The sequence below is a fragment of the Mugil cephalus genome, chromosome 17 (genome assembly GCF_022458985.1).
Source record: "Mugil cephalus isolate CIBA_MC_2020 chromosome 17, CIBA_Mcephalus_1.1, whole genome shotgun sequence".
Taxonomy (NCBI): Eukaryota; Metazoa; Chordata; class Actinopteri; order Mugiliformes; family Mugilidae; genus Mugil; species Mugil cephalus.
This window is the reverse complement of record NC_061786.1, coordinates 16351027-16362675: the sequence shown is the minus strand read 5'-3', so window position 1 is coordinate 16362675 and position 11649 is coordinate 16351027. Positions and strand designations below refer to the sequence as shown.

The window sequence follows — 11649 nt, the reverse complement described above, 5'->3', positions numbered from 1 at the left end:
TGAATGCAATTGCTTATTGTTTTCTTTGAAACAATTGTACCTGCTAATTCCAGGTCTTCCTGAAATTCTCCACAAGTGGTCCTTGGCTCTTGGACAACTCTTCTGATAATTCTTTTCACTCCTCTGTCAGAAATCTTGCGAGGAGCACCTGGTCGTGGCCGGTTTATGGTCGAATGATGTTCTTCTTCCACTTCCGGATTATGGCTCCAACAGTGGTCACTGGAAGTTTAGAAATCCTTCTGTAACCAATGCCATCAGAATGTTTTGCAACACTAAGGTTGAAAAAGGCCTTGAGTATGGATCATCGTGTATGGATTACTTGGGTTGTTACCAAGACCTGGTGAAAATTTCATGTCAATAGCACCTTTAGAAAGATGTTTTCTATGAACAATTGTGATGAGTTCAATACTTATTTTACCCGCTGTATGTGCACATTAGGGGCATGACTCACACCTGACATCTAGTGGCAACAACTGCTCTAAACGAGAGCAGACCAGTGTGATAGTGATTGGGTTAAAATCAATCAATAAAAAGGGTTAAAAACTCATAATTCATTTAAGGTATTAAAATTATGTGTTCATGGGTTATAAATGGATTAAAATGCATTTTAAAAAAAATATATGTTTAAAAAACTCATAACAGTGATGTTAAGAGGATGTTTTCAGTGATTGATTAGTTTGCCTACAGGCCTGAAGAGGGAGCCCTTGCCGCTCAATGCTTCACTTGTAATGAAGTTGGCAAAGGGTTCAACCGTGTCCTGTCTCTTCATTTACATTTCCCTCTTCAGAGAGAACATTACACCAGCAGTACAAACAAATATGCCCCCTGACCTCTGCTGCCTTTAGGCCACAGTGGCTTTTCTGTCAATAATAACAATGCAACTCCCCTCATGGAGCTTTTCACAGAGTTCTGGGTCATTTTTAACGTGTTAAGTGTTGATTTTGGCTACAGCATACATGTCTTCATAAAACCTGTCTTCATCAAACAGAAGACAGACACTGGGAAAACTCAAGGAGTCAGCAAAGTGATGTTGCAGATCATCCAGAGGGCAACAGAGGACCTGTGTCTAAATTGTAGTTCAGTCAATCTTCACTAAAGACACGGAATGGTTTGGTGCAGGAGGATCAAAGAGGATCCAAAGTGATGTTGCCAAGCGACTGAGACCGAAGCAGGATGATGATGATGATGATGATGATGATAATGATGATGATGATGATGATAATGATGATGATGATGATGATGATGATGATGATGATGATGATGATGAAAATGTCAGTGGACTTTTAACGTACTGGGATGAAAATAGCATGGAAATCTCAGTTTCACTACCTTAATCTAACAATGAAAGGGACCGAAGGGACCTGATGTGTTGTGTGTTTAGTGCTTGGTGAGGTTACTGTCAGCTCTGTGTTCAGTGGACTGTGTCAGAGTCTCTTCCTCTTCAGCAGCTGCAGTCGGTTCCTGCTGTAACAGCTCAAAGTCTCTGCAGTCTGACTGAGGGAGGTTTTTGTACGACGACAAATCACTGTGTGAACACATTAGCACTGTTTATGACATGAATACTCATACAGTAGTAAACTGCTGCATCTTCAGCCTGAACTCCACTGATGGTCAAAGAGAAGTCAGACTTGCTTCCACTGCCACTAAACCGATCTGGTGTTCCTGATTGGCTTATGGTACTTTGTTTAACAAGGAGCTTTGGAGGTTGTCCAGATTTCTGTTGATACCAGAACATACACTGTTTACCATCACATGTTGCTACATCCTGGCTGGTCTTACAGGTCATAGTGACAGTGGATCCTGGAGTAGATGTCTTTACTGGAGGCTGAGTCACAGTCACCTGACCACTGCATCCTGCAGACAAAAACAAATGATTGATTTCTCAGCAGAAATAAATGAGAGAAAAGGCAGCACATGATGAGTGAAATGTTGCAGTAGAGAAAGTTTAAATGAACTAAAACTAAATTTCCTTAATGAAGCGATTCATCCGAATTATTAGATGAGGAAGTGTGGAAATATTTTCTTTCAGTTCATTGTGTTTCTGCTTGATGACTCTAGTGTTGTGTTCACCGGACCAGTTCTCCTCATCACTGTCTCTTCACCAACTCTCTGCACCTGCAGCCTTCAGTCAGACTGGAGGAGGTTTTTGTACGACTCTATTTCACTGTGTAAATGTACCATCAGTATGGTTACCAAGACAGTAATAATCTCCAGCATCTTCAGTCTGAAATCCACTGATGGTTAAAGTGTACTGAGAACCAGATCTACTGCCTCTGAATCTAGACGGAGTTCCTGAGTAGAGAGTTGATGAGTCGTATATAAGAAGTTTAGGAGGCTGTCCAGGTTTCTGAAGGTACCAACTGAGATCATCCTCAATATCTGAACTCCCTGTGGCGCTGATGGTCACAGTCCCTCCAACACTGACAGACTTGGATTTATCAGCCTGAGTCAGAAATTTGTTGGCAAACGACTCTGAAATGAGAAATAAACAACGTTAAGAAGAAAAGTTTGATATCAATTGAAAGAACTGGAGTTTAGAGCAAAAGATTAAAATGAACTCAGATCAGTTTTAAAAACACATCATCAACGTCTCACACCCTGAGTCAGAAAACCCAACATGACAATCAGAGTTATTGGAAATATCATCCTGATGCAGTTTTCAGTGTGAGTGCATGAAAACAGTTCAGAGTCTCTGTGACACAAGAACTTAAACTCTGAGGAGCAGTGATGCAGAAAAATCATGCAAAACACATTTGGGCAAACCTCTCCATGTGAAACTGAGAGTTTATGATGCATCTCCATCTCCCTATCAAATGACTGAGCACATTGTGAAACTTTCTGTTCTCACTCCTTCAAGTCTTTTGTTCTCATAAATAGGTGCAGGCTGCCCTCTGCTGGCGGTCACAACTCCTTAGTTGTCCCATCTTCTTGGGATTTCTCACAACTTTACCAAGATGCGAAAAGAGAAGTCAAAGAATCTCTCTTAAAAATTGAAAGGGAAATTGTGCACTGAATGGCCGACATCTGGACGACCAAATTTTCCACAAATGCATATCTCATTGGCCACTGGATAGAATGCAAACAGAGTCCACAAGGGACAGATGAGCATGAACGTGTGACAGTGCTTCTAAAGATGGACCTTCTAAATGAAGATCACACAGCAGCTAAAATCCTACATCACCTCCAGGCCCTCGTGAAACGATGGCAAGATGATGTTGGAGTGAAATTTCCTGTCGAGTATTTTGTCACTTGTTACATGGTTGGGACAATGGCTGATGGTGACTACAGCGGGTAAAATAAGTATTGAACTCATCACAGTTTTTCATAGTCAACATATTTCTGAAGGTGCTGTTGACATGAAATTTTCACCAGGTGTTGGTAACAACCCACGTAATCCATATATAGAAAGAAACTAAAACAAATAAGTTTAGAAATTAAGTTATGTGTAATAATGTCAAATAACGAAGGGAAAAAGTATTGAACACGCTTACTGATATTTATTTAATACTTTGTACAAAAGCCTTTGTTGGTAATGACAGCTTCAAGACGCCTCCTGTTTGGAGAAACATGCATTGCTCAGGTGTGACTTTGGCCCATTCTTCCACACAAACAGCCTTTAAATCTTGAACGTTTTGTGGGCCTTTTCTGTGAACTCTGATTTTTAGTTCTTTCCATAGATTTTCAATTGGATTCTAGTCTGGTGACTGGCTGGGCCGTTCTAGCAGCTTTATTGTCTTTCTCTGAAGCCAGTTGAAAGTTTCCTTGGCTCTGTGTTTGGGATCATTGTCTTGCAGAAATATCCTCCCTCGTTTCATCTTCATCATTCTGGCGGACGGCAGCAGATGTTTCTCAAGAATGTCTTGGTACATTTTTCCATTCAACCTCCCTTCAGTTATTTGAAGTTTGCCAGGACCATATGCAGAAAAACAGCCCCACACCACGATGTTCCCACCTCCAAACTTCACTGTCACTATGGTGTTTTTGGTGTGATGTGCAGTGTATTTTGTCCTCCAAACATGTTGTGTGTTATGGCATCCAAAGAGTTCAATTTTGATCTCATGTGACCAGACTATGCTCTCCCAGTATTTTACAGTCTTGTCCAAATGTTGTTCAGCAAACTTTAAACAAGCTTCAACATGCTTGTTCTTCACAAATGGAGTCTTGCGTGGTGAGCGTCCATACAGGCCATGGCCTTTGAATTCATTGCTTCTTGTCTTCTTTGAAACAATTGTACCTGCTAATTCCAGGTCTTCCTGAAATTCTCCAGAAGTGGTCCTTGGCTCTTGGACAACTCTTCTGATAATTCTTTTCACTCCTCTGTCAGAAATCTTGTGAGGAGCATCTGGTCGTGGCCGGTTTATGGTTTCTTCTTCCACTTCCGGATTATGGCTCCAACAGTGGTCACTGGAAGTTTAGAAATCCTTCTGTAACCAATGCCATCAGAATGTTTTGCAACACTAAGGTTGAAAAAGGCCTTGAGTATGGATTTTCATGTATGGATTACTTGGGTTGTTACCAACACCTGGTGAAAATTTCATGTCAATAGCACCTTTAGAAATATGTTGACTATGAAAAATTGTGATGAGTTCAATACTTATTTTACCCGCTGTATGTGCACATTAGGGGCATGGCTCACACCTGACATCTAGTAGCAACAACTAGATGTCACAAAGTTGTGAACAAACTTCAGCTAAGACCTTCCCATGAACACTTTGGTGCATGACGTGTCAACCCGGTGGAATTCCTCATTCCACATGCTTCAGCGGCCGTTGGAGCAGAGACGACCACTGACTACCATGAGTGGAGAGGTGGATCTGGGAGGTGTACTGTCACACCATCAATGGGAACTAGTGCAGGCCACTGTGAAAACTCTACAACCCTTTGAGGAGGAAACACATGTGACTTCTCTGTCTTCTGTGATCCCATGTGCACAGGCTCTCAGGACTGCGTTGACAAATTTAAAGGCGGATGAGGCTGTACGGATTTTAACCTTTGCTTAGGATGTTTTTTTCACAGACAGATGACAATAAGAAGGGTGTATCTTTTAGTTTCTAACAGTGATATTTGATATTTAACATAGAATAAAACTTTTGTTCTTCTGGATCTCCCAGTCAGGGGTTGATAAATTCTAGTTCTTGGCATTGAAAGAACAGTTTTTTTGTTGTTGTTTTAAGTAATGATTGTTCATTTGTTTACATTCTGTTTGTTCAACAAGAACAAGTGGTGATGCAGTTCATGATGTTCCCATTGTTCCTATTGGTATTTATGCGTTTTTGGTTTAAGCATGGATGAGGTAATGACTGTTAGTATGTTATTGTCTTTTCGGTGATGTTCATTATTAAATGCTTGACTAGTTAAAGAATTACACTTACATAAAAATGGAATCTTTGCCTGTTCTGAATTTTATTCAACAACAAATACAAATACAAATATTGGACGTTGTGCACACCCCTACTCCAGACCAGATTCAAATCTCCTCAGCATTTTTATCTGAATGCAGAATTAAACTTTTCCAAACTGAGCCACCAGGACACTTCAGACTTCTGAATGAATATTTTTACCCAAAAATACAGTAGGTGAACTTTAACCCTGCAGGCTGCAGAGGGAAATTATTTTTCTCTCATCACAGGATGTGAAATGAAATCGGTTTTATATAGAATTAGAAAACCTTTATTAGTCCCTCAATGGAGGGACTGCAGTTTGCAACAGCACACATAGTGGCAGAAAAATAACAAGAATAAAGAACCAACTGTATAAAAGATAAATAGTGAGATAAAATAGAATAGAATAAACAATATACAAGTATTGTCATATATACAAAAATTATCGAATGCACAGAGTTGTACACTGTACAGAGTAAGTAGTGAATGGTCAGAGTGTTGAACCTTGAGGAGTCATGATATTGCACATTTTACCAATGTTCATTGTGGAGCCTCATAGAACAGCCTCAGTGTTGTCAGGGGGTGCTGCTCATTCTCCAGCATGGAGGACAGTTAAGTCAGGACTCTCCTGTCACTCGCCCTCCCTCACAGTCCAGTCCAGACTTCCTGATGACCTTGTCCAGCTTCTTTCTCTGAAATCTCTGGACGCCATGGTCATCTGTGTTTTTTATGCTGCGTTATTTGCACCGACTCGTTAATTCTGCAGCCGACCGGCAACAGCTGACCTCACAGAGTCCACGCTGACCTGGGAGGAGGTCCAAACTTGACTCTTTCCTGTCAAACTGCAGGATCAGTGAACAACATAAAAGGGAAGCAAATACTGAGAAACACTTATCCTAAATCTACTTCAAACCTTGCGTCAACACGAATGCGCACATTTATACTTACTTGTTAACTGCGAACTAAATGTACAGTAATGCCAGTGTGAAAGTATGATTTCATGTGTGGTTAAAGACACAGGATAAATAGAATAAATACTAACAAATACATTGATAAAATGATATTAAAAAGGGTTAAAAACTCATAATTCATTTAAGGTATTAAAATTATGTGTTCGTGGGTAGTTTGCCTACAGGCCTGAAGAGGGAGCCCTTGCCGCTCAATGCTTTACTTATGATGAAGTTGGCAAAGGGTTCAACCGTGTCCTGTCTCTTCATTTACATTTCCCTCTTCAGACAGGACATTACACCAGCAATACAAACAAATATGCCCCCTGACCTCTGCTGCCTTTAGGCCACAGTGGCTTTTCTGTCAATAATAACGATGCAACTCTCCTCATGCAGCTTTTCACAGAGTTCTGTGATGATGATGATGATGATGATGATGATGATGATGATGATGATGATGATGAGAGTCACGGTGGTTGAACAAATTAATAGTTGACAAAATAGTCAGTGTACGTTTCAGAGACTGCGATGAACATAACATGGAAATCTCAGTTTCACTACCTTAATCTAACACTGAAAGGGACCGAGGGACCTGATGTGTTGTGTGTTTAGTGCTTGGTGAGGTTACTGTCAGCTCTGTGTTCAGTGGTCTGTGTCAGAGTCTCTTCCTCTTCAGCAGCTGCAGTCGGTTCTTGCTGTAACAGCTCAGAGTCTCTGCAGTCTGAATGAGGGAGGTTTTTGTACGACGACAAATCACTGTGTGAACACAAAATCACTGTTTATATAATGTTGGCTCCGACAGTAGTACACTGCTGCATCTTCAGCCTGAACTCCACTGATGGTCAAAGAGAAGTCAGAGTTGCTTCCACTGCCACTAAACCGATCTGGTGTTCCTGATTGACGTGTGCTTCCATAATATATCAGGAGCTTTGGAGTTTGTTCAGATTTCTGTTGATACCAGGACATAAGCTGATTACCACTAGATGTGTAAACATCTCGGCTGGTCTTACAGGTCATAGTGACAGTGGATCCTGGAGTAGATGTCTTTACTGGAGGCTGAGTCACAGTCACCTGACCACTGCATCCTGCAGACAAAAACAAATGATTGATTTCTCAGCAGAAATAAATGTGAGAAAAGGCAGCACATGATGAGTGAAATGTTGCTGAGAGAATGAACCTGTGAAGCAGCAGCAGGCCAGCGTCCAGATGAGGATGGTGATGAGAGTCATGGTGGTTGTGGTTTCTGCTGTGTTGACTGACAGATCTGAGTCCTGCAGTGTTGAACTCACAGGACTATAAACCTTCTCAGTTGACTGGAGGATCAGCTGACCATGCAAAGCCTCCTCTCTATGGAAATCATTTCTCTGCTCTCAACACACTGAAGGCAACCAGGGACACAACATCAGGAGAAATACTCTTTGGATTTAAACCATTTATGATCTGAATGGAACACAAGAAAATATTTACACTACAAACACAACTAAGGATTTAAGGATGAGTTTGTGTTCACTGTGGTTTGTATTTCTACTTTCTAACATTCAATTCATCAGAGTGAAGATCATATATAGAGTTTTAGTCATAATTCATCATTTCTTGTAAATCATTGTGATAAAAGTATCATGTACATTTAATCATGTGTCAGCTGATTTAAAATTAGGAATCAATGACATTTCTAAAAGGAGACTGAGGTTTCTCTTTCAGTTGTAGAAAAGTAAAGCTACATTTAAATGATACAATGACTTTTTAAAAATGATTTCAACATCCATGTGATTACACATCATAACACATTCAAAAAAGTGTATTTTTTGCTGTGTTATCAGAAGAATCAGAGTTTTTTCAGAGGACAGATGTTTGTTCTCAGAGCAGGAGGTTTTTGTACGGCCTCTTAATGAGTTTGTATCACTGTGGTGGACTTTTGGTGGAGGAACCAAACTCACCGTTGACTGTAAGTACCTTTTTCTTTGTAGCTTTTTGATCTTATAACATTTTTTCTTGTATTTAGTCAAAATGTGATTGGGTACATTGATTTTTTGTTGTTGATATTTTTCATTATTTAACAAAACTGATCCAACGTTTTAACAGTGACACGAAACTTGACAGAGATCAATATTAACTCAGTATATAGTAACTGAAATGATCAAAATAAATCATTAGTTTTCTGATATTCTATTTCACGATGACTTTGAATTATTCTCTGTTCAAAATGTGTTAAATTAACATGTGATCGATGTCAAGTTGTAAGACTCAAAACGTAACATCAGTAGTTTCATGTTATTTTCTTTTATTCATTTTTAACATAGAAACAGTTTTTAGATTAAAGTGTGATGTGGATTTCAGTTAGTGATAAATATCATTTCATCAGTAAATGCAGATCAGCTTGGTGTTCACGCTTCATTCATTTCACATGTAGTTTAAAGGAAGTGAAAGAGACAGATGTCAAAGTTTTAACTGTGTTCACATGAAAGTTTGAGCTCTGTCAGTTTAAAGATGGAAAATCATCCCAGAGATGAGTTCTTCACTGTCACACATTGTGAAACAGATATGAAGACGTCATCAATGATTAATATTAATTGATGTTTTAGTGACATTTCCACTTGAATCATGAGGCTGATGGTCTGATACTGAGAGATTTATGAGTCCAAAAGCAGCACAAGTTCTTGTGGTTCATTGATAAAATACTAGAAATGTCATCTTCCTTTATTAGCAGCCTTCATCCTGACTCCTTTGTATTTGTGTGTCTCCCCCAGTGGGTGTGGTGCGTCCCACCCTGAGCGTCCTCCCCCCCTCCAGAGAGGAGCTGCAGCAGAGCAGTGCCACACTGGTGTGTCTGGCCAGCGGGGGCTTCCCCTCGACCTGGAGTCTGGGCTGGAAGGTGGGGGGCAGCAGCAGGTCCTCGGGGGTGTCCCGCAGCGTGGAGGTCCTGGGGGGGGACGGCCACTACAGCTGGAGCAGCTCCCTGAGTCTCACTGCAGACCAGTGGAGGAAGGCGTGCTCAGTGAGCTGTGAGGCCAGTCTGAATGGACAGAGCCCTGTCACTCAAACCCTGGAGCCTGACCGCTGCTCAGAGTAGAGCTTCAGCAACACTTGTATTTCATAGTTTGCCATAAAGTGTGCATGCAGCTTTTTAATTTAGATTCGCTTAAATTTCTGCTTCATGTTCAAAAGTTTTCAAATGAAAGTGAATTTCATTACGTTCAAACCAAGAGAGTTTATTCTTCAGCGAATGTGGGAAAAATTTAACTATCACTCAATAAAACTGTAGACGAAAATGAGACAGTGTCTTTGTGTTGTTCTTAAAACATATTCATTGTGAAGAAGAGTTTTATAGATAAATATATTTGATAATAAATATGTACATGTTCAATCTGACTTCCTATGTAACTCGTGACATGAAGAGAAATAAATTATGTTAAATGTTTCTGTTTGAATTCTGTATTTTCAATCTTCTGTCAAGTAGAGAAAGTTTAAATGGCATAAAAATAAATTTCCTTCATGAAGCCATTCATCTACTGATAAAAGTTTCTGCTTGATGAGTCTAGTGTTGTGTTCACTGCACCAGTTCTCCTCATCACTGTCTCTTCACCAACTCTCTGCACCTGCAGCCTTCAGTCAGACTGGAGGATGTTTTTGTACGACTCTATTTCACTGTGTGAACCCATCACCATGGGCACCAAGACAGTAATAATCTCCAGCATCTTCAGCCTGAAATCCACTGATGGTTAAAGTGTACTGAGAACCAGATCTACTGCCTCTGAATCTAGATGGAGTTCCTGAGTAGACAGTTGATGAGTCGTATATAAGAAGTCTAGGAGGCTGTCCAGGTTTCTGAAGGTACCAACTGAGATCATCACCAATATCTGAACTCCCTGTGGCGCTGATGGTCACAGTCCCTCCAACACTGACAGACTTGTATTTATCAGCCTGAGTCAGAAAATTGTTGGCAAACGACTCTGAAATGAGAAATAAACAACGTTAAGAAGAAAAGTTCGATTTCAATTAAAAGAACTGGAGTTTAGAGCAAAGGATTAAAATGAACTCAGATAGGTTTTAAAAACATATCATCGACGTCTCTCACCCTGAGTCAGAAAACCCAACATGACAATCAGAGTTATTGGAAACATCATCCTGATGCAGTTTTCAGTGTGAGAGCATGAAAACAGTTCAGAGTCTCTGTGACACAAGAACTTAAACTCTGAGGAGCAGTGATGCAGAAAAATCATGCAAAACACATTTGGGCACACCTGTCCATGTGAAACTGAGAATGTATGATGCATCTCCATCTCCTTAACAAATGACTGAGCACATTTTGAAACTTTCCGTTCTCCTGTGTTTGCATGGCGTCTTCAAGTATGTTGTTGTCATAAATAGGTGCAGGCTGCCCTCTGCTGGCGGTCATCACTCATAACAATGACATATCGGTTGTTAGGGTTCACAAAAAAATATTATTATTGTTATCATTATTATTGTTTACATTCCTACCATTAAACGTTGATATGATATATATGTGGTGTGATCAATTTCTTTCATTTTTTTCATTTTTTTAAATGATACTACATAAGAAAATTGAATCATGACAAGATTTGTAATCCATAAATCCAGTAAAGTAACAGGAAAGGTTGTGGTGTTCAAACATCATACCTTTTTATGTATTTGATGGCTTAAAATGGCCAAATCTATTAACAACAGCAGCAGTAAATTTTATTTGTTGCTATCAATTATTTTATTGCCCCTAGCATTTTCTTCCTTATCATAATAAATCATCTTTTCAGTGAAAACTACACTCTCTCTGAGACTTTACATGACTAATTGTGTCAATGAATATGAGCTCCAAAAGTCGCTCATAATTATTTCCATCGTAGCATTTGGAGTAATTATACTCAAGTGCATGTAATATAAAAAATATCTGATGCTGGTTTTATGTTGTGCACCAGTGACTTACTATATGAAAAGTTTGGTCCCCAGTAAACATTTACCCTTCAACTCAAAATCATGTTGACAGAGCACTCTGGAAATATCACAAAATATGAGACAAAAGCAACAATCTGAGCTCTTACAAAGCTCATTCACCAAGTGGCAAAGTTGGCGTGTTTGTGTGCTGTAGCGTTGTGTCTTATCAAGCTGCTACACATAAAAACCTTGGGTGAGATTGCTGCAAACAATCATTTTTCTTATTGATCCATTGACAGTGGCGGAAAGTACACAAGTAATACACACAGGTACAGTATTTATTTTTTCCATTTAATGCAACTTTAGAGTTCAGCTCCATTGCATTTTACTTGCATTATACTTTCTTTTACACCACATGCATTTATCAGCTTTAT

The 11649-nt window shown here is 39.7% G+C and overlaps 3 gene segments (V, D, J or C); 1 reads left to right on the top strand and 2 right to left on the bottom strand.

Annotated features, from left to right (window-relative positions):
- The window catches only part of LOC125024128, a 41706-nt gene extending 32106 nt beyond the window's left edge, over positions 1-9600 (top strand). Inside the window, 2 exon segments of the V gene segment in view lie at positions 8236-8273; positions 9076-9600. Coding sequence covers positions 8236-8273; positions 9076-9398 — 361 coding nt within the window.
- LOC125024130 overlaps positions 1-10480 on the bottom strand; it is a 22991-nt gene extending 12511 nt beyond the window's left edge. The window contains 2 exon segments of the V gene segment in view: positions 9980-10278; positions 10404-10480. Of these exon segments, the coding sequence occupies positions 9980-10278; positions 10404-10452 (348 nt within the window).
- LOC125024135 lies at positions 2162-2674 on the bottom strand. The segment is given in 2 exon segments: positions 2162-2472; positions 2598-2674. Coding segments are annotated over 2 exon segments (360 nt in total).
- Positions 10481-11649: the final 1169 nt, after the last annotated feature.